General features: G+C 49.5%; 9 protein-coding genes across 9 annotated transcripts; 2 read left to right on the plus strand and 7 right to left on the minus strand.

The window, feature by feature from the left end:
- Positions 1-903: 903 nt before the first annotated feature.
- Positions 904-2,267, minus strand: PSV08DRAFT_204377 (thioredoxin-like protein). Its single transcript, XM_014228063.2, has 3 exons — positions 2,108-2,267; positions 1,500-2,041; positions 904-1,410 (listed from the first exon to the last, which is right to left on the minus strand). Exons 1-3 carry the CDS (start codon positions 2,167-2,169, stop codon positions 1,265-1,267), a joined length of 750 nt encoding a protein of 249 aa, XP_014083538.1. The 5' UTR covers positions 2,170-2,267; the 3' UTR covers positions 904-1,264.
- Positions 2,268-7,151: 4,884 nt separating this feature from the next.
- PSV08DRAFT_410387 (alkaline-phosphatase-like protein) lies at positions 7,152-9,546 on the minus strand (the record flags this gene model as incomplete). The annotated part of the gene is made up of 6 exons (XM_014228064.1): positions 7,152-7,290; positions 7,345-7,823; positions 7,884-8,917; positions 9,112-9,314; positions 9,372-9,393; positions 9,450-9,546. 6 exons carry the CDS (start codon positions 9,544-9,546, stop codon positions 7,152-7,154), a joined length of 1,974 nt encoding a protein of 657 aa, XP_014083539.1.
- Positions 9,547-10,818: 1,272 nt separating this feature from the next.
- PSV08DRAFT_392011 (DNA photolyase, FAD-binding/Cryptochrome) lies at positions 10,819-12,423 on the plus strand (the record flags this gene model as incomplete). Its single annotated transcript, XM_014228065.1, has 1 exon — positions 10,819-12,423. One exon carries the CDS (start codon positions 10,819-10,821, stop codon positions 12,421-12,423), a length of 1,605 nt encoding a protein of 534 aa, XP_014083540.1.
- Positions 12,424-12,715: 292 nt separating this feature from the next.
- PSV08DRAFT_248313 (uncharacterized protein) lies at positions 12,716-15,001 on the minus strand (the record flags this gene model as incomplete). Its single annotated transcript, XM_014228066.1, has 1 exon — positions 12,716-15,001. One exon carries the CDS (start codon positions 14,999-15,001, stop codon positions 12,716-12,718), a length of 2,286 nt encoding a protein of 761 aa, XP_014083541.1.
- A 1,270-nt stretch (positions 15,002-16,271) lies between these two features.
- Positions 16,272-17,441, minus strand: PSV08DRAFT_225113 (Fructosamine/Ketosamine-3-kinase). Its single transcript, XM_014228067.2, has 2 exons — positions 17,206-17,441; positions 16,272-17,141 (listed from the first exon to the last, which is right to left on the minus strand). Exons 1-2 carry the CDS (start codon positions 17,387-17,389, stop codon positions 16,333-16,335), a joined length of 993 nt encoding a protein of 330 aa, XP_014083542.1. The 5' UTR covers positions 17,390-17,441; the 3' UTR covers positions 16,272-16,332.
- A 143-nt stretch (positions 17,442-17,584) lies between these two features.
- PSV08DRAFT_204389 (ketopantoate reductase PanE/ApbA C terminal-domain-containing protein) lies at positions 17,585-19,363 on the minus strand. The gene is made up of 2 exons (XM_014228068.2): positions 19,091-19,363; positions 17,585-19,041 (listed from the first exon to the last, which is right to left on the minus strand). Exons 1-2 carry the CDS (start codon positions 19,144-19,146, stop codon positions 17,655-17,657), a joined length of 1,443 nt encoding a protein of 480 aa, XP_014083543.1. The 5' UTR covers positions 19,147-19,363; the 3' UTR covers positions 17,585-17,654.
- Positions 19,364-19,569: 206 nt separating this feature from the next.
- Positions 19,570-20,674, plus strand: PSV08DRAFT_392023 (uncharacterized protein; the record flags this gene model as incomplete). Its single annotated transcript, XM_014228069.2, has 1 exon — positions 19,570-20,674. One exon carries the CDS (start codon positions 19,570-19,572, stop codon positions 20,500-20,502), a length of 933 nt encoding a protein of 310 aa, XP_014083544.2. The 3' UTR covers positions 20,503-20,674.
- Positions 20,675-21,348: 674 nt separating this feature from the next.
- Positions 21,349-24,257, minus strand: PSV08DRAFT_402632 (uncharacterized protein; the record flags this gene model as incomplete). Its single annotated transcript, XM_014228070.2, has 4 exons — positions 21,349-22,887; positions 22,937-23,516; positions 23,600-23,643; positions 24,054-24,257. 4 exons carry the CDS (start codon positions 24,255-24,257, stop codon positions 21,349-21,351), a joined length of 2,367 nt encoding a protein of 788 aa, XP_014083545.2.
- A 1,079-nt stretch (positions 24,258-25,336) lies between these two features.
- On the minus strand, positions 25,337-26,572 carry PSV08DRAFT_371888 (serine/threonine-protein phosphatase; the record flags this gene model as incomplete). Its single annotated transcript, XM_014228072.2, has 5 exons — positions 25,337-25,355; positions 25,455-25,483; positions 25,554-25,853; positions 25,920-26,321; positions 26,396-26,572. 5 exons carry the CDS (start codon positions 26,570-26,572, stop codon positions 25,337-25,339), a joined length of 927 nt encoding a protein of 308 aa, XP_014083547.2.
- Between the last annotated feature and the right edge of the window lie 221 nt (positions 26,573-26,793).

Raw genomic sequence — 26,793 nt, forward strand, 5'->3', positions numbered from 1 at the left:
TGAATAGCAGGAACAATGCAGCACAGCGTGGGGGTGAAAGTCTTGATAGCACAGTGACCAGGAACGCACATGCTACTTGCAAAACTTCATTTTGCAGAAATCAAACCCTACAATAAGACTCTTCTCTTTCTTTATCGCTTCAAATCTTCATCCAGCGTTATGTATGTCCATAGTAAGAAACATAGTAATCTATACATTACTCCACAGCCTTCCTTTGCCCCCCTGTCTTCTCCTGCTCAACTTGAAAGAAGGAAAAGAAAAGCACCCCACTACACACGTCCATACTCTCCTCAACCGAATCCGAGCAAACCCAAACTCTCTATGTGTCTGTGTCTGTATGTATGTGCATAATGCAAGCCACATCTCGCTCTTCTTGGCCCCCACCCCTCCTCTCATGTCCCAAACAAACCAAAAAAAAAGCCAAGTCCAAACCGTCAGCAAGTGCACACGCACACCTGGCGACATGTCAGCACAGCACGCCGCCAGTGTAAACGGTGACATAAGCCCCCTCTGGGCGAGACCACGGATGACTAGACTATGTAATGTTGCTTTTGAGAGAGAGAGAGGGGGGGGGGGGGGGGGTTAGTTGGCATGCGGGGAAGCGAAGGAGGGGAGGGGGGAGGCCTTGTTCCGGGGTCTAGGTCGCTTCAAGTCTGGTTGGTTGGATGTAAGGGAGTCGTGGTACCGATGCTGCGGCTAAGAGGGTAGCTTTGCAGTTTTGTTCGGTTGCAGGAAGTGGGAGGGGTGTGAGATTGGGAGCGAGACAAAGAGAAGGCTGGACCGGGCTAGGCTGGGCTGTCTCTTTTTTTTGGGGCTGGGAACAAGGCAGACTTATTGCAATTCTTTTTTCCCTTTGGCTGATGGGTGCGGAAATTAAAATCTTCGTGGGGGGTTGGAAACATCTGGGTACTGCTCACTGTTGCTACAGACTACTACTTTCCGTCTTGCATGGGAGAGTGCTTGTTACACAAGGAAGACGTCTGCAATGTTGTTGCTGTGCATTGATCTAACCTCCCCTTTTTGTGTATCTGTACATATGTATTCCTGCCTCTTCTTGTGCAGAAACCAGCTTTTTCCCAACCCGTCTTCATCCTAACCATTGGCCAGGTTTCTCGTTTTGCAGTGCAAGCCTGCATATCTCGCAACATGCCTCTTCATATAGAGCTCTCTGCCATTGCAACACTCACACATACGTGTTATGTGCGGGAGTTGCATCTGTAGCAGAAATGGCTGGCCCGAAAGAAAGATCGTGATTATCGCCCCCTCAATCCCAATCGCTATCGTCGTCCTCGGCCACGGTCTTACCTTGCCGTATCTTATTCGAGCTTTCCTCTCCCTCCTCCTTCTTCTGCTGTAAACGCGAATCACCAAGTTTGACAGCCCCAACATCCACCAACACCTTTTCCAGATCTAGCATAGCAATCACACAATGTCAGCACTCTATCTCTCCCATGATACACAGCCTCGGCAAAACAGGAAAGAGGAACCGTTTTACTCACCTTGCACACTTGTCCTCGGCCCAGCCAACTGCATAAGCGTAACAATCTGCCTCTTGATATCCCCATCCTTGTAAATCAGCACCGTCGGCGTATTCTTATCCGGATACCCTTCTATACACAAGTCCGCTCTCATCTGGCAGAACTTGACGTCACCAAAGCGCTTCGCTAGCTCCCGCCAGTGCTCAATCATGATTCTGCTTTCGGTATTCGTTCCAGTGGAGCTGGTCAGCAGCACGAGTACATATGCGTCTTTGCTTGCCTCGGTTACATCGCGCGAGTAGTCGGGTTTTTGTAGGTGGTAAACTTGGTTGTAGACGGATGCCGTGTTGATGCTCGAGAGCTCTGCCATGCGCTTTTGGCGGTATGAGTCGAGGAAGTCATCGTCTTCGAGATCTTCGAGTTCGTCGAGTTCGTCGAGGTCTTTGCCTTCGAGTCGGTTCTCGTGGGCTAGTTGTCGCGCTTGCTCCAGGGCTTCTTGGATCATGGGCGTTGGCGATGGCGGCTTCTCGGGTATCACGCCGTGTTTGCGCAGGATGTCATTCCTAGCGCATGCATGTTAGAAGCTTGCATTTGTTGTTTCGCCGTCATTTTGTGCTGGATTGGCTCACCATTCCGTGTCGGCGTTGGGGTCGTCGACTGCGACATTTACGGGCATGTCTGGCATCTGCATGGTTGCGGTTTGAAAGCGCAAGTGGTCAAGGTTTTTCTGATTGAATCTTCTCAGCAAAACGTCGGTACTGTCAAATATGTGCTTGTATTGTAGAATCCTGCTGCCTGTAAACTGTCAAATCTTTCGAGCAACTCGAAGCTCGCCGTGAACCCTGTCGATCTGCCCCGCCCCCACTTCATGCCCGCGGCGCCAATCTCGATTATCAAGAAACAAGAATCATAGCACTGGGCATGTTCAAACTCGTTATTGTCATATAATGTGTTGAAAAGCATCTACCCATAACTTGGATTTTATCAAATATTGTCTCTAAGGCTGGTGATCAAGTCTTGGGGGTTTCTATTCGGGTATGTATTCAACCTAACTTCCTTGAGCAACTCTTACCACCATGGAAAACTGAGGATTAGAATATTGAGGCCATCCGCCTTCTGTTAGTGTCACCGTTTTTGGGGGACTTGGGTTGCCAACAAGTCTCGGGGTCCCTGTTCTAGTAACTAAACTTAGAAAACGGGAACATTTCATTTTCTCGCTACCCTCACCCTTGCGAAAACATCACAACAGTGAATACCCCAGTTCTCGGAATAAACACACCCTATTGCCCGTCGAATTTGGCTTGAAACGTCCTAAGACTAGCAAATACTCCAGAAGCAGCGCTTCTTTGCACTACAAGGCTCGCCGCTCCCGCCTATCCTCTACCTGTTCCATAACACCAATCTCATTGATAAATGCAATAGTGAGACGAACAGTATGTCCAAAGAACATACCGACAATTTGATTATCATGGTATAGGTAGATACAACAGCAGAGACTTGAAGCACACTAAGCTATACTATCAACAAAGCACAGCAGTGGGGTTGATCATGACGAGAAAGAACCCGAAATTTATCCATTATTGTATCTTCGTCGCTTCCAGTCTTGCTGTCTGCCTTTCATCTTACAATCACTAATAGCACCGTCTTGCTTTAAACCCTTATTGTTCCTCGTAAAGCGAGGGATTTCCTCCCGAATGTTCAGTGTAGGAGTATTGAGACACCATTTCATTTCACACCCATCAAATCCAACACTAGCTAGATCCTTGGCAAGACCCTCCACAGTCCACACATGAATTCGGTTTATGGCAGTAGCATGTGGCCCAAAAAACATGGCTATGGTAACTAGGCGCTTCATTGTTACACCCATTGGTTGTGCAATCAACGCAAGTGGCGTGCTTATCGAGTATATTGCACGACCTTCTTTTGTGTGAAAGACCAGCCATTGACGTGCTGGCAAGTAATTCAATGACTTCTAGTTGGATGTGCATGACTGTTATCGGGTTTTTGTTTAGCTAAATCCTGATCTTAGCTACTCAAATCATTACCGATATGTAAATGGGAACTTTGTGGCGACAATGAATTACTTCTCTATTCGTCAATGGTCTATACACATCTACACTAGTAGATAACAGTGTCTCTACTAGAATGGTTCGACTCCAGTCAAAAAGAGACATACATCATGATATAGAAAAAAATATCACAGCCCTGGTTGAGCAACTAGCGCTCGCATGTATACTAACCTGGGTCCTTGAAAATTGGAAGCTTGAATGACAGAGAATATAGAATTGAGAATGAGGGGATCAAGGTAGTGAGTGTTGTACAATTATTGTTTGTATAGAAGACTGAAGCTATGTATTCTGGGGCGTAAAGGGCCGTCTTCGGCTACCCACTAGCACATAGCCATGACTCGTTTCTCAGGAGATGACCTATTAATAAAGTTTTTTTGTAGTACAATTAAACTAAACTGAACTGTGTCACAGCACGAACCGAGCAGCCAGAGCACGCATGCTGGATTTTCTACTGTTAGAAATTCAGCTCTGTGCTATTGTGTTAACTACAACAAAAAAGTCACGCACAACCGACGTTCTGCTAATCGTTTTGCAAAGGGCACTATGTATGATCAATGCATGACATCTGCCCTGTCTACTTGAACGCCCATGATAATGCCTATTTTCATATTCCACCGCTTAATTGTGGTAAGCCGTCTTACATGACTCTTCCAGAATCCAGCCTAGATCGACTATTGAGCAGTCTTCACAGACTCTCACTGCGCTGGGAAACCAGGAAATTCTGTGCCCAACGGCTAAATTCACAGTATGCCCGTGCATGTCTGATACGACTCGCGCGTCCTTGCAACCTACTTTTAGTGCATCGTATGTAAGCCGTAGCTCCAATTGAAGATTAGATCCTAAACTTGAAATTGCAAGGACCGGAAGAGAAATATATTCTCGTCGCAACACCTGGTGTAGCAGAACTTTCAATAAAATTGCACATCATTTGCATTGTTCTATCACTCTTATGCATGCAGTGATTGCGGGAAGCAGTAAGATAGTTATGCTCTGTGCGTGCGGTACTGCTTGAGTTAGGTTTAGGAAATTGATAAAATTACGTGAGCACTCTCGATGAGGCCTGACTAACACCTCTTGAGAATAGCTTCCTTCACGCGCTCCATAGCTTCTTTCGAAGAATGGATGGAAAGTCTTTGCGTCTGGTCAAACGATGAGTTTGTTGCTCATGGGAACCGGGGCTTTACTATTTACCGCACGGGATACGGACCTTCTTCATCTAACCAGCAATAGCAGCAACTTCTCCAAACGATTGAGGCTAAGGCGCACAAGGAAGCTCGAGAAATAACCGAAACTACTTAACAAGTCCCTGGCTTTCAACAGATGTGATCGCTTTTTCATCTCGATGCACGCTCAGATCTTGCTTTAGCTGGCCTTGATATAGATCAGCTTCGCGACCTATACAATCGTGGTCAGGGTGGCCAACCAATGAACATGGACTGAAAACTGCACCGGGTTTTTCTTGTTGCCAATAACGAAGCCCTATCAGATCCAGCCAGTTATATTATCAAATGTGTGTATGTCGACTACTGTGCAGAGGACTATATTCCATGAAACACAAGAATGGGTGGACAACGTTACTTTGGGTGGATGCCAATGAGAGCTGCAAGTGTGGTGAAATTGTAGTTTCAATTGGATATGAAGGAAATGGAGAGAATTGCTCCTCCTACTATTGGCGGAAGTCGCTGGGTAATCTGGGATGGGAATTATTGGTGATGCGAACGAGCGGGGAAGGTCTTGCTCGTCCAAAAGATGAAGCCGGATAAGATCTGAAGTAACTTCTATTCAACTACATCTCTTTGATTCCGAACAACGTTTATGCTGTTGTATGTAGTATGACCTATTTATCATAGTCTTTCGCCTAATCACTCCAGAAGTCGCCGATGAAAAGCTTGCTCGTCGAGATTGGTCGACATCGAATATGCATTTGTGTTTGAGGTATGTTATTATATCTACGGAGGCCCTGGGCGATTTGAGCAACCTCACGGTACCTCAAATGGTGAAATAGTCGCACAGAACGTATCGTGTTGGACTTTCTGGCACTCTTTAGCTCTTTAGCTCGATAAGAATACATTGAAAGCTAAATTATCAAGACTACAATAGCCAAAAAACAGCAAGTGAAGCGATGCAGAACGCTGCTCTACGAATTCTGATATTCTTTATTACAGGGTACTGGTATTGCTCCATGGGGCACGTTTGTGTAATAGTGAGAGAATAGATAACTAAAATACGTGACAGGCGGTCAAACGTTGGCTCTGGCAGCCTATAGCAACGCGTCGCACCAGCGTTTGCAGTGACCTAATCACACAGATGCCTTCACTTGCGGATTGATGGCGTGACCCAGATAGACTTATATCATTGAGCTTGACTTGGAAAACTCTTTCTATACATCTAACACACTCTCACTTGCCAGTATCTCTCTTTTCCGCTTCCTACTATTCATAGAGATACATTTCCAGCACACTGAGTGTCATTTTTAGCTGCGAAACCTAAGAGAACTCGAACGCTCCAACACCCCGCTTTCCCCTAACTTATTCCCCAAGCCCACAGCCATGGCGTGGCTTCCCTCGGGCGTTAACCACAATATACTGGCGGATGTATTGGCAGAGACATGGGATAACTGGACCAACAGGGGCTCAGCAAGAACCCAGTACGTATGCATGTCAAGTCAACATCAACTATGGCATCGAATACAAGAAGCGAATACAGGGTCAACTCCTGGAGCTAAAAGAGGAAAAGGGAATGGAAGCTAGCGTCTACAAAGTTCTTTCGTTTGATACCCTATTCTCTACTAAAGACCTCGTTGCTACTAGTTACTTTTTAATTAAAGAAGCTATATCCTTATATAGCTCTAGTGTATATATCGGGCTTTATAAGACTAGAAGCTAGGGTATAGTAGAATAGAAGCCACGTTCGTCGTACATCTACCATGGCAAGACGAAGAACTTCGCTGAACGAAACGATCAACATAAGATAAATGCATCTAGGTACAGCGATCTCATCAGAACTCCGCGGCTATTACCATGATCACGCTTTGCATCCTTCCGGTTGCTGGGGATGATGGACTGTACTATCTCACAGCAGACAGTCATTTGCCCACTAGAGACATATAGACCAGATGCATCGTATCTGGATTCTACCAGGCCACATAGGTTAAGATTCTGTCAACCCGCCCGGTACTTTATAGAATTGGCGGAAGAGGTCGACGATGATGAGGAAGAGGCCGACGATGAGGACAAGTAGAGGTACACTTGCTCTCTCAGCAATAGGTTTACGGGTGTCTTGTTTTGTCGGCGTGTTTCTTGCGGGATGCTCTGCTTCATGTTTCGGGTAGAGTCGAGAGGTTTCTTTTCCTTTCAAACTCTCTTTTTTCAGAACATCTGTCATCCGGTGATGTTCATACAGTTTCTGAATGCGACCCAGATTTGGTTTTTACTCAGATTGAAGCAGTTGTGGTCCATCAAGAGTAGGAAATGTTTACGTAGGAAACCGAGTCCATAGATTTCTTTACAAATTACACATTCAATACACATGTACTATAGATGCGCTACTACATAATTGGTCGTGATGTCTTCGCCACGTCGTGATGCGTGGTATTCTCAAGTCCCTACTTCTCCTCAGATGGCTCCCCACGCCCAAGACCCAAGCACTCCGCCATTTTGTAGAATATCTCAATGTTGCTGTAGGTTCCCTGGAAAAGATCCTGGCAAGGGCCCATTGCGTAAACGGGTACGTCGGTCAACGAACTATATCGGTTATTAGCAAGAGCTGAAATCCGGGGGTAGGTGCAGGAAGCTTACTGAACGCCCTGGTCGTTCTCTACAGGCAATGTGCCATTGACCAAGATACCGCCCTTACCATCCTTGGGATTGGCGTAGAAATCGCCGCTCCCCTTTTCCAGCTCAATCGCAGGCTTTCTAGGGCCGTCCTTGGTCACCCTATAGTTCTCATGACGATCCGGGGCAGCTGTAAAACCCTGGAAGAACGTGTAGCGAGGGTCCCAGTTGCTGGGGAAATACGAATCAGAGTAGGTCAAGTTTCCAGTGTTGGTGTATTGAGAGAGGCCGGATTGCTCGTAGACACCAATTGCATCGCGCCTTTTGCGATCATTTTCCTGCGCATCAAGGTAAAGCGTATCAACAGATCCCATAACATCGAAGCCGTGACCGTGGTCGGCGGTGACTATGATTAGAGTATCTTTGAGGCAGTTGGTGGAGTTTAGGTGTTCAATGGTTGCCTTGATGGTGTCGTCAAGCTCGAGGAGCTCCCCAAGCGCTCTCTGTCACCACCCGTCAGCACTTCACAACTCGCACAAAGAACAGAACAGCTATCAAATTACCCTCGAATCTAAGGCATGCATCATCTTATCTATGCTTGCAGCCTCAGACATGAGAAACCAGCCTTTGTCGCTAGAGCGGCTTTCCAAAATATCGATGGCTTTGAGGGTCATCTCCTTCAGTCCGGGTTGGTCGAGAGCGGGCTTCTTGTCCCCAGTGGGCGAAAGCGATTGGTTCAGGTTATCGCGATATACTGTACGATCAAGCCACTTGGCCATGTTAGACGTTGTGAAGATGCCTAGAGTCTTCTCTTTGGGCGAAGCCGCCAGGAGACTAGTGCGGTTGTGGACGACTTGATAGCCCTGGGCGGCAAATTCATCGTAGTAATTCTTGTCCTGGTAGGTGACTCCTCCAAGTTCAGAAGGATAGAACTGTTCGCCTCCACCTCCGAAGATCACATCGATCGGGGCCTTCGTCCACGTGTAGTTCTGTACTCCATTGAGGAATGTGTCAACAATGGCTCCATACTGGTTTCGCAACCGAGTATGAGCAACTAAGGCAGCAGGTGTAGCATCGGCAATAAATGCAGTAGAGACAATACCGATATGTCCACCGGTCAAACGATGGAAGATCTCCGCAATTGACTCAACCTTCGGATCGTCAAAGCCGGATTTAGAGCTGTCAGCGTATACATTGAGGGCGTTGACAGAGCTCTTATGCCCAGTGTTTAATGCGGCTGCAGAATTGGCAGAGTCTGTGATGAAGGAGTCCAAAGAATGGGTCATGGACATTCCGTGGATAGGGAACTTGTCCATCGCCATTGTGGATTGATACTTCCCATTGATGGATTTATGGGCAATTAACCTCGCTGCCGTAATCATTGGCACGGTCATTCCGTCTCCGATGAATAGAATGATGTTTTTAGTCTTGCGTTCCTCAGCCAGGTCGCGTACAGTCCATGTAGCTTCAGTTTTGCTCCCATTGTTGTAGTGCAATGTAGCCGTGTATTCTCCTGGCTCATATAAAGCAATGCGACGGTATGCCTTGGAGGCTACATTGACTAGGGCAGGCTTTTTGGCATCGCGGGCGAACAAGTCTGTACTGTCGTCAGCTATGCCTATGCCCGTCACGTGACTAATCCTTCATCCGGCTAGAAAGCAAATCCATCCATCGAAGCTCTGTAGCGCGCAAGAAAAAAAACTCCACCTCAACGGCGATCCATTGGACTCCATTTCACAATGCAGGATTCATGTAGAGGCTTAGAAAGTTCATTTTGAATATCTCACGTACCTTCAAAATAGGTGAAGTTCCATTTCTCTAGTTTCGGCTCCTCGAGCTTGAAAAACTCGGTCACAGATACTGCTTCTTCACCCTTCTTTCCGACAGTAAAAGTGAACTGCTCATCTAGAGGTAGTCCAATGGCCTCGGAGCCATTGATCGGCTGGTGCACCTCAAGTCGAATGTCGAAAAATTGGCCAGCGAGGAAGTCAGCCCTGGATTTGTCGTTAGCAAGGGAACTACCGTATTCTTGAATAGATTATGAACGTAACTGGTCAGGTGGGAACACGCAGCCTGTCTTTTAGTTAGCTGAGATGCGTAAGCGTATACACGAAGGAGAACAAATTTACCAAGTGTCGGGCAAGCACCAAGTCTCCTGAATGTCTGCGCAGAAACAGAGCCCACCAAAAGAGCTGCTGCCACGACAGCCGAGCATGTGCACTTCATGGCGAACGCGATTGAGAGATGTACGATTACACAAGGCTCTCAAGGATTGCGATGAGGCAAAAGAATGAAGAGCTGTGTCTGGCACTTTTATAAGTCCAAGCAGGTGCCTGGTGCCGGATTCCTGGAATACACCCTACGTAGTCATGGCATGCACATCAAGCTACCGGGTACTACATTCAATTACCAGGGGATGCTAGTTTGTGGAGAGGAATGCATGTCCAGCCGCCCTCGTGCGATAATCCAGCACTCTTACTGCTTGAGAGAACACATCCAGCGCCATGGACCAGCGCCCAGTCCGCTGGGATGGTCTGGTTATGAGCCAATGTCATCAACCAACGTCTTGCCGAGCTGCCTGTTCGGGATCTGGTAGACAGTTAACGTGAATGGCTTGGCATCACGTTGCGAGCACATGGCATGTGATTGGCTCGACGCCATGCCATGTGGGATGTATTCCCGCGCAACACAGACTTGGCGCATGGTTGGGAAATGGACTGCTCCCCATTGTGCTCAGTAGACGACATCTCTATTCGTCATACTTTCCCGCCTCTCGGCCAGACAAAGTGAGAACAGCTTTCTTGATCCATGCCCCAGGCGGATGTATTGCCGGCGGCGATTGTGGGAAACGACATGGCTGGGCAGTCTGCCAATTTCCGCGGGCTGAAAACCCTCTCTGGGCCCATTCCATCAACCAGAATCTTAGCACTCTGCCGAGACCGAAGTCTGTATCGTGCCACGTTGATTTGTGTTATGGGCAGAAAGACCAGCTGTTGTTTTTGTGGGCTGGTGGCTGTCGCGTGTCTTGCATCCACAAACTTTGCCACCATGCAACGAATACAAGCGCTATCCAGGCACGACATTACCAAATCCAGGGGAGTGGATATAGATCGCATGCTGCAGCGGGAGCCAGGGAGATCCCCAGATCTTGCATCTGAAACAACGATAGCGATGCCCTCGATTGGTGTTCGATGTCGGCTGCCCATCATGGTGTGGCCTTGAATCGGCCGTAGTCTGGGTAGTCCGGTCCGTCGACGTCACCACTTGAGACCCCAATGTAAAACTGTTTACGCAGAGGTACAAAGACACAGCCATGTATTGAGAACGCAGCCAATGTGTTTTGTCACAAGCACCCTCGTATCGCATACTGTCCGAATCTCTGCTGCCAGACGAACTGCAGCCCGCAATACCAGACTCCCGCTTCTGCCAAATCGCGCCTTCAGTCACGCGACGCGTTTCCAAAACCGGACCACGCTCAAGAAGCCTGCCAAAACAAACATGCCGAAAAGAACATCTTATGAGCGTGACGAGCTCGGTCACACATCTGCAAAACGCGCAAAGCAGGTCGATGAAAATCTCCCTTACGATCAAGTCCAGGAAGCACTCGGCGCGCAAGATGAGGTTAAAGACGTGACAAAAGTCGCTCACTGGTTCCACCCCAAGGACCTCCGAATCCAGGATAACACCGCACTACATCATGCTTCGGAGCTTGCGCAAAGCGCCCAGAAACCTCTGGTCTGCTTTTACATCAACTGTCCTGCCGATGAATCATGGCACGGGACCAGTCCAGCAAGAGTTGATTTCATGTGTGAGGGGCTGAAGATTATGCAAAAAGAACTCAAGGAACTAAACATACCATTGGTCTTTGTAGAGTGCGAAGACAGAAAGAAGATTGTGGAGACAGCCGTTGAGTGGCTAAAGAATCACAAAATTTCCCATGTCTTTGGCAACTACGAGTATGAGATTGACGAGATGCGCCGAGATTTGAAGTTGGTCAAGACTTCTGGAAAAGATATTCAAGTGTCTCTTTTTCATGACCAGACTGTGATTGAACCCGGTACAATGACCACATCGTCCGGATCGCCGATGAAGGTATTTACCCCATACCACAAAGCATGGCTCAGCAGACTGCGTGAAGAACCCGAACTCCTTGATACACGCCCTCCACCTGTCGCGAACCCTTCATCTATGAAGAAAGAACTCAAGGATCTTTTCGACACACCAGCACCCAAGCCCGCCAAAGACAAGCAATTCAAGTCGGAAGATGAGAAGAAGAGGATACGAAAACTTTGGCCGGCTGGCCACGCAGAAGGCGCAAAACGCATGGATTCATTTCTCAAACAAATCTCCCATTACGCATCTACACGCTCCAACCCGGCCGCAAACAGTACATCGCGCATGTCCGCCTATTTCAGCGCAGGCATGTTTTCCGTGCGCGAAGCTCTCCGCAAAGTCGTCGACTACAACCGCGGCAGCACTGACTTCACCGAATCCAAAGCCTCAAGTGGCGTCTACAGCTGGGTCCGAGAAATCGTTTTCCGTGAGTTATATCGACAGCACACAGTCTGCGTGCCACACACATCCATGAATCTACCGCAAAACCTCAAATTCGATTCTGTAAAATGGGAAGACGACAAGGAAGGCTGGGAAAAATGGTACAAGGGGCAAACCGGCGAGCCCTTTATCGACGCAGGCATGCGCCAGCTAAACGCCGAAGCATACATGCACAACCGCCTTCGTATGAATGTATCTTCGTATCTCTATTGCAACTTACTTCTCGACTATCGCCGCGGAGAACGCTACTTTGCCGAAACCTTAATCGATTGGGATCTCTCCAACAACACACAGGGCTGGGAACCAAGCTACACCGTGTTCAACCCCGTGTCTCAGGCCGAAAAGAACGATCCGGATGGCGATTATATTAGGAAATGGGTTCCTGAGCTCAAGAATGTGAAAGGCAAGGCTGTGTTTGCGCCGTATGCGAGGTTATCAAAGGAGGAGTTTGAGAAATTGGGGTATCCTAAGCCGCATGTGGATTGGAAAGAGACAAAGGCGAGAGCGATTGATAGGTTTAAGAAGGGTTTGAGGGACGCTGAGGTTTAGATGGGGTTTTGATTGTCGGCATATGTCACGATGAAGTGAATAATCTGAACTCCCCAGATTACATTCTCTCTACGCTAATTTCACGCTGTCGTAATTACATGATAACTATCAAATCTCAGTTGCATTTAATGAAGTCATTGACCATCGCGAAATGACCGACGCTCCGAAAAAGAGAAGATGAAAGAAAGAACTTCCGGCCCCACCCGAAACATGAAGCAGAGCATCCCGCAAGAAACACGCCCACAAAACAAGACACCCGTAAACCTGTTGCTGAGAGGGAGCAGGTGTACCGCTACTCATGCTCAAACTCGTAATCATCTTCGACCTCTTCCTCTTCCTCGTCAACATCCTCCTCGCCCTCATCTTCGCTGTCTTGGTGGTCGCTACCATCGTCTTCCTCGTTGACATCGTCGATACTGCGGAATTGCTGAGTAAACGACTGCAGTTCAGGTGGGATTCTGGCTAGCGGCAGTCGGACTAGTATAGATAGGGTCTTTTGGACAAGCTGATTCTGGTCAGGGGATAGTCGGGACCACGCCGCCGTGCGCAGACTAGGAAGACCAGGAGTCCATGAACAACAGGGACGACCGAGATATGCGCATGTTGTGCAAAGCCTGTCGTTACCTTTGACTTGTACGCATGACCTATCAGGGAAATCGCCACCGTGAAAGTAGCCTTGGATAAGGCAGCAGGTATCACAGTACTTGCGTTGTCCAACTACAGCGCCGCCGAAATCGCCGTAGGGCACGTCGACTCTCAGACCGTATTCAGACTTCATCATTAAAGCCTTCATTGCGTCATTAGTGCGAACATCCCCAGGCAACATTATAATTGGGTCCTGATTCTGAAAGGTAAAGATCTGGTTCACCATGTCTTTCTTGCATTGCAGAACATGTGCTTCTCCACAGATCCTAGGTATCCAGGCGTGGCGATGGTTCGGCTCGGAACCAGTAAGCCACTGAAGAAAGGCGATTCCTTTTACATAGCTTTTTAGGGATCCCGGTACATGAGGGTCTGCCAGCTCAAAAGCATGCCCTGACTGAATATACATACCTCGCCATTTTCCTGAACCGAGGGGATGCTCCCACTCAACACGAACGGCCCAGGAGTTTGCTTGATTCCAGTTTGTAAAAGGGCCAATCTTTGGGAGTCGTGCCCATGCATGAGGGTGGGCAGAGCCATCTTTCCTGACCTCGAATACGAGTTGATAAGGCGACTTTGGAGGGGGAGCGTCCAAACCAATCGTCTTATTCCTTGTTATGCGAGCCCAAATAATCATGAATGTCTTCCATTTGCGATTCTCGACTATTTTTGTTACAACCACTGGTGTCTTTTCCCTCGGACCTGTGATCACGTCTTCATTGGAACGGCGATAATAAGCCATGGGCACAGTGGAATTTCCTTCCTTGATATCCATGTCTTCACGAATGAACAGGAACTTCTCAGACTTGGATGCGTACTCGAATATAGGAGATCTGCAGTTTGCCCCGAATTGGATGCCGCACGAATCAGCCCCTCGTTGAAGCATACCCTGCCATCCAGTAATGCGAAAAACTTCTTTTGACAGGTCGTACAAAAACCTGGCAGGTTCCATGAAGGCTACCATAGACGGGTGCTGGCTCTGTCGATCAAGTAACTCTGGTCGATATGTTCCCAACATACAAATGAACATTTGCTCGACAAGATAGTACAACCCCGAATCAATGGTATCTGGGAGGACGCACAAGGCTATCATATGAAGGACCTCGGAGTTTCTCGTAAGATCGCCATAAATGCTTATGTAGTTGCTCTTATGGGCGGCGTTTCGTTTAGCAAAATCCCTTGAATGACCAACGTATCCGTAAGACGATCGAGATTTCCAATGATATCCTACTTGACTCCCAGTCTTATGATACCTAAGATAAACCCCACCATCCCGAGATGATTGCGTGTCCTTGATATGGTATCGGCTTGCGGAGACTAGATCCCGAACCGAAAATGGGCGACCAGAAGAAAGGATCTCATAAAGGCCGGCTGTCTTGATGCCAGCGACAATTCTATTGGTAGCAACAGCAATATGCAGCTTTTCCATAAATTCTACGAACTTCAGTGGTACGGTAGCTGGAGGTGATTCGCGAATCGCTGTTAGGAAACGGGTGATAGTCTTCCCAAGAACGGTTGTATCAGGAAGAGACCCATTTACCCAACTTCGCTTGTCGAAGTTGTGGTGACCTGGTAATTGAACCTCTATGCGCCAATTGTTCATGTCGGTCTCCCACTGCTTGCCCTTCTCAATGCAAGAGAGTGGCACCCAACGATGAGTATTGCTGCCTTGTTCGGTAACACCTGCGATATAGACGCAGCCCAGTTGTCTCTTCTCATCGACTTCCTTCAGCTGACCTTGCATTCCTGCCTTGTACTTGATCCCGCTTCTCTTATCCTCGAAGTTTTTGATGACTCGAAATCCGTGCGTGGGTTGCTGTTGGCGATGCGGAGCAACATTGATGTCCAATGAACCCCCATGGTTTACGTTGTGCCAGCTCGCTGCTGGAATGCCATCGAATATGGTGTAGGGATTGCCTTTAGGAACCCACGCCATGGTCGTTTTCTGGGGCACTCGACGCTGTATTTGAATCAGAGAGACTGAAATACAGGAAACAAGAACGAGGGTATGGGTGGAAGCGCAAGTACAGAAAGTAGGAGTGGAAGTAAAGGTAGGAGGCGGGGGCAAAGGTCAAGGCGGGAAGCGAGAGCGGTGATTAAGGTGTAGCTCAATTTCAGATCTGGCTATTTGGGCACTCAGGCCGAACGTAAGGAAGAAGGGAAAGGGTCGTTGTGATTGTGGTTGCTCAAATTCAGTGTTGATAAAAGGGCAGAGAGGATGTGGGAAGGCAGCAGAATATGCGGTATCAAACGGCTGGGCTGACGCAAACGCAAACGCAAACGTGAGTTGTTGTTGCGTGCCCGCGTGGTAGATACACCTGCCTACCTACTGCTAGTTTGTGACGTTTGCCTCATTCACCGTGGCAACAGCGCGTTTGTTGAGACAATGTTTATAAATTGATGGCAGTACAATAAACGCTGGGAATATTGTCTGTTACTAAAAATGAACCAGAATTGCAGCGCTGGTGACTGCTTGTCTAGCTGACAGAATTCTCTCAATACAAATAAGGATTATATAGCACAAGCAGTGAATCAACCTAGTTTGCAACCAGTATCTTCGCGAGCAAACGGATTGAGTGAGCGCTCAGGTTCCTGCCTGCAAATTGAGTCAGAGTATTAATTTTTGATTCCTTTCTATCAAAAATCCTGCCTTCTCTCTACTTCGTCGGAGACCCAAGTCTGGCACATTTAGTGCCACATGCCCTGCACTCTTCAAACTTTCCAGCACCCCAGAATCTTCTATTTAGTTCTCTGCCCCTCAAACACCTCATTCTGATCAGTTTGCTAGTGTTGAAGTAACGGATAGCATTTTGCCTCGAGATGCAGTCGACTGGATATTAGTGTAGAAGTCAGTATCAGAAATGCAAGACCGGTTCATCCTAGCTTCTTACTAACTCTTCTCAAGAGTAACCCTATCAATCATTTCGCAATATTACGCTCATAGCCTTTTCATGGCTTCCTACGTTCCTGTGGATGATCCTTCAAAGCCCGGTATGGTGCAAGGAGGTGATGCCAGAGACGATCACGTCAGTTGCGTAGATACGGCCCTGTCCCTCCGAATTGACTTACAGACCGGGTCGTGAGGCAGAAACCAAGCGGCCCATGGATATACATGATACACTTTAGGGATAATTCCATTCCTGGTCAAAGGAATGGACAGCTTGGATTCCCACTCTCTCCGGAGAGACTCGGGAAGAACTCAAATCCCGTCATACATATGTTCTGTATTTTACCTAGCGAATTTGCTACAATCTGAGAGTTACTTGTCTACTCGTCGCCACCATACTTCGCAATAAGACTTTTCATGATTCCTGCTGCTCCACTGCGGTAACTTGCCCCAAACATCGCATAGTGATTGAGGTGATGATACAGCTCATACAGTTGCACTCGATCCTCATACTCGCTTACTGGCTCTGTCTTGGGACACAACTGATGGTATTCCTTCATGAAACTGCCGCCAAAGCCGCCAAACATTTTCATGATGCCAAGCTCGAACTCACTGTGAGCATAGCAGGCCGATGAATCATAGACCACGTCTTCCACCTCTCCTTTATCGCTGCCGATGCTGCCCATGCTCGCGTTTCCGCTCCACAGATCCCCGTGAACAACCACGGGCGTTACCCGCTGGCCATTATTCAGGCGGTCGTCGCCAATCAAACGTGGGACAACTTTGGTTGCGGTCTGCTCAACAAGCTTTCGCAGGTCATTGTCTTTTCTGCCGCGCTGCTCTGCATGTCGGATAATGAACATGAGGCGATTCTCGGCATAGAATTCGGCCCAGCTCTCTTTGTAGCTGTTTTCCTGTGGTGTCTCGCCACAGCATGTTGTGACAGGAAAGCCAAACACGGGCATGTCGTATCCGTCGGGTATAGGAGCGGGTGTCGTATGCAATTGCGCAAGCTTGGCTGCTAGTGATGCCGTCTTGGACGATCGGGAGGCCGAGAAAGAGTTGAGATAAAGGAACTCAGTCACTAGGAACCATTTGGAAGGTTGCGCTTCGAACTGTCCGTAACCGAAAGACTGCGGACAAAGCGTAGGAACGACTTTGTGGATGGCCTTTAGAGATGCGTCTTCACCTTTTCAGGGTGCTGTCAGTCTACTTGTTGGCTAGCCTACGACCGCCAGATGGGCGGCACACACCTGCAAACATAACTTCAGCGGCCTTTCCACTTCCCGTCTTCATGAAATATGCCTTTTCTGATCCATCGTCGAGCCGGGATACTATCTTGGATGTGGACGCAAAGCTGCTGCCCCCAGCGGATGAAACCGTGGTCCCGTCAGAGTTCAAGCCAAGAAGTTTGACAACTGCTGGGTCGACCTTCATTATGGCTGTATTTCACTGAGTGAGATGGCGCGAGCTTGAACAATGCCTCAGTATGTAATAGAAGTGGCATGCGGGCGTTGGGGTGTGGGCCCACGGTGACGTCAGCCACGTCCCATTGTGACAGGGTAACGTGGGTCGAGGGGTAGAAATGGGGATGCTGGACATGTTGTTTTCAAGTTTGTGATGAAGCTGGTGTATGGATGTGGCATACTGACGCTCCTTTCAAAACTATGAACCTGTTACAAACAAAATATGAAGCTGTCCATCACAACTTCTCCTTGGTAGCTTCGGCCACACCGTCTCTGATATCCAATTCCGTGTCAGCCCTCGCCTGCTTGGGCTTAACTAGCGGCACACTATCTTCCATCTCATGTTGCACCACCATTCGCTTTCCCTTGACCAACTGGACAAGCATATAGTTCATAGCACATTGAATACCCAACTCCTCGCCCCTCTTCACTACCCACCCATTGATGTAGTCTATCTCTGTCTGCATACCCTTTCTCGTGTCTGCCAGCATACTGCTCACATTGTCTCTGGTAAGATTTGCTACCGAGACAACTACAGTTTCCAGACGGCCTGGATCGAAACGCTGTTGGACATTCGGAATGTATTGGAGTTCAGGCAGAGAGCGAATGACGAGGCTGATTTCTGAGAGGAGAAGACGCATTGTGCGCGTCAAGGCGTAGTTGTTCAGAATAGCGCCATTTCGTGCGTCAAGAAGCACGGTCAAAGGGTTGATGATGCAATTGACTGCAAGCTTATCGAGCTGCATTTGCAAGAGATCAGGTGGTGAAAAAGACGTTGCGCTGAGCACTGGTGTGCGGAGAAGAGTGCGCAGTAGATGACGTTGGTTTGGTGTAAAGGAAAACTTTGCGCTGCTTGGAGGAGGGTATTCGGGATTGAGTTCATCAGGAGGACTGGGATATACTGGCGCACTATCTTTTTGACCAGTAAATTTCGGCTTGGGCATGTAGGGTGAGTCTGGCTGGCGGTCTCGATCATGTGGCAATATACCCAAGGAGATGGTTCCGAATCCAGCATGAACAGTCGTAAACTGGCCATTTGGAGAGGTGTGCATTCCGTGTGAATTAATGCCCAACATGTAATGTGGTCTTGTCGCTGGATCAGGAAAGATTTCTCGATTGACCTCTTCAACAATCCCCATTCCATTTTGCAAGAATAAAACGACAGAATCCTTGTGCAGTCGATGCTTCACAGAGGAAAGGCCTTGCAAGACATATGGTGCCTTGGAGCAGATTATCAGAGAGCTTATGGGCTCCGTTGATTCTCCTTCCAAGATAGTAACGTCTCCTGCAGTCTCCGTAGACGAAGCGTCCAAGCCCACCTCTTTCCCGTGATATCGTATGCGCGGTACAGCCAGTTCAGCGTCGTATCCTTCTTGCACCTCGACATCTCCGTCGGTAATCAAGGTCAATTTTTTCGGCGAATCATTCCACTCCTTCAGCCTCTCCCATCGCGGAAATAACAGCGTCACTGGAGGGGGGTTGGGAATTCCCCGAAGAGCATGTGCAATGAAGCTTCCCACATTTCCAATGCCCATGATATGAATTCTCCGGTCCAGTACAGGCTTGGTGCGATAGAAATCCACGGTATTACGAGAAGTTGGCGAAGCGGCGAGTTCGTCTTTGCTGCAAAGAGTGAGTTTCGCAAAACGGCAAAGTTGCTCGTACCACGTACACATCCAGCAACTTGTCCTCCATAGCTTCAATATACTCCTTTTTCCAGCTTGTCATGAGATTCCTCGAATGAGTGTAAGCCGCCCGGCTTGCGCAATTGCTACCGATGTTGCATCTTGCGCGTATATTAGGTATCCGAGGCCGCAGCCTGGGGATGAATTGCGAGACGAAGAAGGAAGACAGCTTGATCGATTTTATGTTCCCATGCGTAGTAATTCGGCTCGATTAGCAGCGAAGGCGGGGTATTACTGGGATCTTGTGAAGATGGGTGAATGACGCTATGAGAGATCGGAGGGTTACTAACTGGAGATTCAGAGTCGGAGCTAGCGCGGGTTTACGCACGGCCCTTTACTTTTCTCTAAACTCAACTTCGCGACCATACCGTACCAAGCACAACACTATAGCCCCAATAACTCCGTCGCGCATAGTCGCAACCCATCGTAGCTCCATCACCACTGTTGCGACTCTAAATATTCAATCATGGACCCGCAAATCGATCTCCCAGACCTGGTAGAAGACCTTGAAGTCGACATTGACGAGCTCACCACCGCTCTCGAACCACTACTCTCGAAACCGCTCTCGACAACCGCATCATCGCTCCCCCTCCTCGACAAAGCCAAACTCTACTGTCTCGCTGCATATGCCATTGAGTCGCTTCTCTTCGCCTCGCTCACTGCATCCGGCGTCAATGCAACCGAACACGCCATCTTCAAAGAAATCGCGCGTCTACGCCAGTATAACAGCAAAATCAAGGAAATCGAGGATCGCGGCATAAAAGGAAGTGCAGAGGGGCGAGCGCGCCTCGATGTCGCAGCTGCGGGGCGCTTCATCAAGCATGGGCTATCAGGCAACGACAAGTACGATTTAGAGAGGCAAGAGCGTATGGCCAAGGAACGGGCGCGGGCACATCTCAAGGCACAGCAAATTAACAAGAAGTTTGACAACGAGGGAAAGGAGGTGCAGAAGGGGCAGAATGTAACGCCCAAGAAGAGGGGAGCGGAGGAACAAGAAGAAGAGGATGGCTCAGATGAGCAAGTGCTCGAAGGAACGGAAGAAGAACCAGCAGTCAAAAAGGCGCGTGTGCAAGACGGAGCCGAAGCCGATACACCGCAACCCAAGAAACGCGGTCGACCGTCTAAAAAAGATAGAAAGGCCGAGGAAGCGCAGACTCGCACGACAAGGAAACGTAATACGCGTCTTGCGAATCAGGAGGCAGAAGAGAACCAAGAAGAAGAAGAACAAGCGCAAGAAGAAGGAGATGACGATGACGATGAAGAAGTAGCAGATCAAGCGCCAAAGACACGCAGCGAGACGTTTACTGCGTTGCTTGATGGCTCGTTGAGTGAGAAGCACAAGCAGAAAAAGGCAAAAGGGAGGGGAGGCAAGAAGAATGGTAAAGGGCGAGGGAAGTAAACCATTTGTGATTCGCTTTTCCTGTCTTTCTTCTTCTTCTTCTTCTTCTTCTTCACACAATGCATTACTTCAAAGCGGGATGTTTGCATGAATTCAAAACATGGCTGGGTGCTTGTTAACAAAAACTCTTCTTTCTTCAAAAAGTAAACAAAGGAGCACAAGTGAGATGAAATAATAATATGACAAGTCTGTTGTCTTTGTAAATTTGTCTTCTTCTTCTTTTCCTCCTCTGCCTTGCTGTATAGATATAGTACACTAGATGGAAATAGCGCGCGGAAACCCGAGAGATTGCAACTCATCGGTGTTAACAAGAAAACAACAAAAAAAAAGCCAACGACTTTGTGTCTCCTTTGCTCTGCTCTCCATCTCTTCTTCTTCTTCTTCTTCCTCCTCCCCCCACTAGTCGCTCCCGCCCATGCCTAGTTGTAAATAGAATGTTTGTAACAAAAGGTTGGTTGACAACAGCAACAACACAAAAACTCCTGGTATATAACGCCCAAGTTTCCCCATTTCCCTTTGTCCATTTCCATATCCATCCATCCATCCATCCCATTCCATGTCCATCCCATTCAAGTCCTGGTGCCAAGACTTACGGCCATGTCAAAACCGGAGCATTTCCTTTTGCATTGCCTTTCCTGTCTCCCCTTCCGGTTTTTTATGACATGCTACAGAACCATGCTCCACAAGTTGTTGAAAAAAAAAAACAAGAATGAAAAAAAACGCTGCTATTCTCTCGTTGAATCAGCATATCTATCGTCGTTTGCTGCCAATCCAGACGGACTAATGATGACGCGGTTATTGATTGATAGGAAAGTGAATTATTAGTATAGTTGGTGCCAAACCATTCTACTCAAAAGCCCCTGGCATAGAGCCGGGAATTCTCAAACTGAGTCGGTCCTCCTTTTTCCGTACCTGAATCGGGGGTGGAGGAATGGACGACGATCGCTGACGTCGTAGCGGCGGCTGCTCGGTGACCCACTTTGTGTCGAGCGATTTGCGAACCTCCTTTCGGAGTTGAGCTTCGGCTTGTTGCTCAATCTTTTCTTCTTCGTCTTGGCTCAAAGCGGGCGTTGGCTCAGCATTCTCCTCTGCATGCTGAATTGGGGTCGGCTTAGAATCAAGGCCTGCGTTTCCGCTGGCATCCGCCGAAATGACAGCCTTGCCAATGGAAATTCGCTTCAGTGTTTCATCTCCCTTACTCTGAAACGGATCTTCGTCGCTCTTGCTTGGCTCGTTTGCGGTCGCTGGGCCATTGACCGTGATATCTCTAGGTTCGAAAGATATTTCGCTCTCTTCACTCATTCTCTGCTCAAGTGAGGTGTCACTGTTTGCAAATGTTGGGCTCCTGGGACTGTCGCGCAGAGGAACAAAAGACGGAACAACACCGCCCCCAATTCTCGTCCAGAACATGCGCTCCCGTAGACGAACGCTCTCTTCCCAAGCCGCTTTTCTCTCTTCGTCCGTTTCAGCCCGCCAATGGCCAGCAGCGACCATGCGCAAGAAGCCAATATAGTCGCATGTGGCACGGACTCGGCCTAAGCAATAGTCGCATAGTGGGTACCGCTGAGCATCCTCCGTATCGGATGGTTTGAATCGAAACTTGCGAGCATATTGCTCACCCGGCCTCGACTCTCCGCAGAGCGAGCAAGGGAAAATTGGGACTCGAAATCTCGATGTAGGTGTGGGGTTGGGCTCAACAACCAGAGAACCGGCACTGATACTGCCGAGAACGGTCCGGCGTGCCATCCATGATAATCCAGGTGCGAGATCCAAACGCAATGTCGGTTCAATGTCTTCTACTAGAGCACGCTTGTAGAACTTGTCATCCTTTAGATTTGGCATTCCTGCAGTGGAAACATTTTCGCGGGGAGAATTGTTGATTGATATGGATGACTTGGACGGCAGGGAAGTGGTGGAGCTGTTGGTCAGGGAACCCAGTCCGAGGACAGTCAGGCTGCCATAGTTGCCGCTCGAGGCGCGACTTGCTGGGGCTGATCGAGCGCTAATCTTGAGCATGTCTTGAAATTCCTTAAATGCTGTCAGGTCGGAACGGAGCACGGGATGAATCAAATGCGAAAAGTGAAGGGGGTGGTCAGGGCTGATTTCGTCTGATCCGGGCGTGCTGGGTGTTAGGTTCATGGCTTCGAATAGTTTGCTCATCTTGTCCGCGGGTGAAAGGCCTGGTGTCGAAGGAGTTGTCGTAGTTGTCAGAACGTGGCTTTCGTTGTCGTCGCCATGTGAGCTCATCTTCTCCACGACACCTTTGAGATCCTGCAGCTGGTCCTGGAGAGAATGCTGGAGCACCTCTGCGTCGCCCAGTTGCTGTCGCAGCTGTTCCCCGCGCTTCTCGGAAGCCTCGGTTTCTTTCCGTGCGGCTGCAACCATCTGTTCTCGTCAGTCGTGACGCGTCACTAGCGCATGCAATGCGACTCACCACATTCGCCTCCTCAAACAAAGCAGCTGTCAAAGCCTCGACCTCGCTGTCTGTTTTGCGCTTGGCAGCCTCGGCCTGGGCCCTCCGCTTGCGCTCTTCTTTCAGCTCATTGGTCATTTGCTTCTCCATCTTGTCATAAACAACCTTTTCCACCAAGAGACCTTTTGCAATCTTATCTTCGTGCGCCTTGACCTGGGCTTCCAGGCGCATAAGCTTTTCCCTCGCAGCTTCCAGCTCGTGCCTCGTCTGCTGCAACGAGTCGTCTAGCATGGTGGAGTGGTTGATAGCGTTGATGAGCTTGGTGCTAAGGGTTGACACCTCCTGACTAAAGTCGGGATGGGAATCGTTCGAGTCATGGCGCAAAAGGGAGGGTTGGGGAGTCGCTGAGCGCGGGTCGGGAATCGTGTTGATGCCTTCGCTCTCGGCTTCCGACTGCGACTGCGACTGGGCAGTTTTGGCGAGCTGGGGCGTGGAGATGGAGCGGGTGACATGGTTCTTGGGCATGGGAGATAGGGAGCGGAGGCGCGAGGGCGTCATGGCGCCTGAGCTGTGGACCCAGGGAGCCGAATGTGCGATGAAGCTGTGTTGAGAGGGCATGTCAGTAGAGTACTTGGGCAGCGGCGGTAGGAACAGGGCTGTGCAGGACAGGACAGGCAAACATACGCGTACTCGGCCATGGCGGCTGGGTACAGAGTGACGTCGGTCCTCTGTTCGGATGTTCAAAACATGGCAGTAGCAGGGGTGGCGGTGGTGATGCAGGTTGTAAGTGGGTGGTGGGCGGTGGTGGGCGGAAGGCGCGCGACGCAGCGACGGAGGGCGGGCAAAGGAGTGACGACAGGCGCGAAGGGGGGTGGATGGGACTACAGCGCACACATTGAAAGCCAAGCGGGTCCTGCAACAGTACAGGGATGGAGGGAGTGCGGTGGTGGGGAAGAAGAAGAAGATGAGATGGGGTGGGATGAGAGAGAGAGAGAGAGCACACGGGCACAGCAAGGAACGGCGAGGCGGGTGAAGGCCAGGTTTGGGGAATCAATAGGCGGCTGGAGGATGACTACATTGGAACGGGCAGGTGGTGGTGGCTGCGACCGGAGCCACGGTCGGCAGAGGCGGCGCTTACGCTTAGATCACATGCTGCCAGGCTCTGACGACGCCCACGACGCCCGACGAGGCCGCGAGCACTGCCACACACGCTGCACGCTCTTCGTCGGGCCTGGCCTTGCATTCCCACTGTGCAAGCACAAGCCCTACGAATGCACGCTCCCCTTGACATCATCGTGCCGCCCAGCCAAGCCCGGCTCGTCCATCCTCGCCCATTGCCCATGCCTCCTCCACGGCCGTGGTTCACGCAGCCCAAAAACAAACCAGACCCACTTCTCTCTTCGTGTCTGTCAGTCTGTCTGTTTGTCCCCCTCTCTGTCTCTCAAACAAGAATAAGAAAACAACAACAACAACAACCACCCTGGCGAGAATCAATCGCAGACGTCTCATCCCTTGCTCATCGGCCGAATCCTGTCTTGGGTTTCCTCACCTATTTATTCTTTTCCTTCTTCGCCGTGCTCTCGTCTGTTCTCCGTCTCGCCTTCGTCCGTGTTCCCTCTACGAGCCGAGCGCCACCGTCCGCCCCTCGTGCCCACTAACTTAGCATACTGACTACGAAAATACCTCTCTCTCTCACTTCATGGCCCCTGCACTCGCAAACCACGCTCGCAAAGGGGATACGCATACTCCATTTCGAAACTACTAGCTTACATCCTCATCCCCAAAAGGTTGCTGGTTCAACGCGGCAAACGAAGAAGAAGGAAAAAAAAGAACAAGGAAAGAAAAATGACAGACATCATCCCGTGCAAAAAAGCCTCGCACTTGCCCAAAGGACAAAGCAGTCCACACGAGTCCACAAATGCTTCAATAGCCTGAACAAGCCCAATCAAAAGGCCACTGATAGCTTCCCACCATCCAACCCGCCTTAGACAATCCAGACTATCCTCGCCACAGAGACCCTTTTGTAGAACATGCAACAACCATAAAACGTATCCAGGCCGTTAGTCATGCCCCTGGTGCTTTTTTTCTCCTGATATCATGTTTCTTGTCCCCATCTCTGCTAGCCTACCATCGCGCGCCTTTTCTTTTGCCCTGCTACAACCTGCGCCTCTTCTTGTCGCCAGCAAGTCCAAAAAGCCAGAGTCGTCAAAAGGTCGCATCGTCCGCCACGGAGCGTCGACCGCAGTCTCCCTTTGCATCGCGCGCAACGGTACTCGAATTACAAAGAATGAAGGACAGGACTGTGTACAAATCGTCAAAGGCCGTCGGAAAGCCAAAGAGTGGGTAACGAAATCGAGATCGAGTATATGTTTCGCGTCGTGAGGCATCGGACTCGGGGGAGGGGGGTACCACTGCCATCATCTAACGGCGCCCAAACCTGCTGCACAAGAAGTTGGTATTGATTCATAATGAGTAGAGCAGCCACTGCCTCTAGCGCTTTTTGCCGCCAGACGCAGGTCTACCGAGATTGGGGACATACTTTTGTTTCTTCTCTGCAGGCTTGAGAATCTGCAGTCATTTGTCAGCACTTTGCATTAGGTAGATGCCGCACACACATTCTCTCTCATCATAGGCTTACCTGGAACGAGCACAACAGACTCTCGTCGACGCTCATCATTGCGCCTGCATTGTCGAATTCACCACAGTAGTTGGGCGCACTGAACAGTGTTACGAGCTGACGCTTAGAGAAGAACTCATAACCGTCTTCTACAACTTGATGCGCACGACAAATCAGGTCCATGTCGTGCTTTTGCAGGAAACGAGACACAACGTCAGGCCCAAACGTAAAGCTCACACCACGGTCGTTCTCACTCCATCCCGTAATGTCCTTGTCTGGGTCGGACCACAGCAGATCGCACAAAAGACCGCAGTCGGGAATCTACAGAGGCTTGTCAGTGTGCATGTCCTAACAATTGGCTCGACACGTGCGTGGATCAAAACTCACGTCGGTAGGTCGCATGACGCGCCTAATTTGCTCCATTGAGTTTAGATCTGGGCTCAGGCCACCGTGCATGGTGAAGATCTTCTCGTCAATAATGGCAGCAATGGGCAGGCAGTTGAAGCAGTCGGTAAAAGTCTTCCACAGCTTGATGTTGTATCTCCGTTTGCACTCGTCGTAGAATCCGTAGATGCGGTTGATGGAGGCGCACTCGTGGTTGCCACGCAGAACGAAAAAGTTCTCGGGGTACTTGATCTTGTACGCGAGGAGGAGGCATATCGTCTCGAGCGACTGCTTGCCACGGTCGACGTAGTCGCCGAGGAAGAGGTAGTTTGCCTCTGGGGGGAAACCGCCATACTCAAACAACCGTAGCAGATCGTAGTACTGGCCGTGGATATCTCCGCAAATCTGATGCATGCAAAAGTCAGTAGGTGCTCTGAAGCCAGACACTGGGCTTCGCAGCACTACGCGTTGTGACTGACCTTTATCGGTGCCTCGAGCTCGAGCAGGATGGGCTGTGAGATGAAGATTTCGCGAGCCTTGGTGCACAGGTAGCGGATCTCGGTTTCGAGCAGCTGGACCTGCTTGCCGGGTCTGCTGCCGCGGACCTCGAGCAGGCGGTCTATGATAGAGTCCAAGTCCACCTCGGTTTCGGCCATAGCTGTGACTTGCTACTGGCGCTGGGTTCGGTGGCTGAAGGTGCAAGGAAGAACCTCGCGTGGGTGGGTGAGGAAGATTTGCGCGTGGCACTGGCGAAGGCTTTGTACGGAGGGCCTTTTTTTTCTCTCTCTCTCTCTTCTCTCTTGCTGCACTGGCCGTGTTAGCGGCGCTCTAGCCGTCTGTGTTTGGCAGGTCTGTGTGTTGGTGCCGTGAAGCCTAC

The sequence above is a fragment of the Bipolaris maydis genome (genome assembly GCF_028858645.1).
Source record: "Bipolaris maydis strain C4 unplaced genomic scaffold PSV08scaffold_9, whole genome shotgun sequence".
Classification (NCBI taxonomy): Eukaryota; Fungi; Ascomycota; class Dothideomycetes; order Pleosporales; family Pleosporaceae; genus Bipolaris; species Bipolaris maydis.

Bases quoted from the DNA above. Each gene is read 5' to 3' on its own strand.
- PSV08DRAFT_204377 (XM_014228063.2), bottom strand. From the start codon at position 2,169: ATGCAGATGCCAGACATGCCCGTAAATGTCGCAGTCGACGACCCCAAC. The intron at 2,042-2,107 runs GTGAGCCAATCC...TGCATGCGCTAG, and splicing joins CCCAACGCCGACACGGAATG to GAATGACATCCTGCGCAAAC. The intron at 1,411-1,499 runs GTGAGTAAAACG...TTGCTATGCTAG, and splicing joins GCCGAGGACAAGTGTGCAAG to ATCTGGAAAAGGTGTTGGTG.
- PSV08DRAFT_225113 (XM_014228067.2), bottom strand. From the start codon at position 17,389: ATGAAGGTCGACCCAGCAGTTGTCAAACTTCTTGGCTTGAACTCTGAC. The intron at 17,142-17,205 runs GTGTGTGCCGCC...CACCCTGAAAAG, and splicing joins CGCTGAAGTTATGTTTGCAG to GTGAAGACGCATCTCTAAAG.
- PSV08DRAFT_204389 (XM_014228068.2), bottom strand. From the start codon at position 19,146: ATGACAAGCTGGAAAAAGGAGTATATTGAAGCTATGGAGGACAAGTTG. The intron at 19,042-19,090 runs GTACGTGGTACG...CACTCTTTGCAG, and splicing joins GAGGACAAGTTGCTGGATGT to CAAAGACGAACTCGCCGCTT.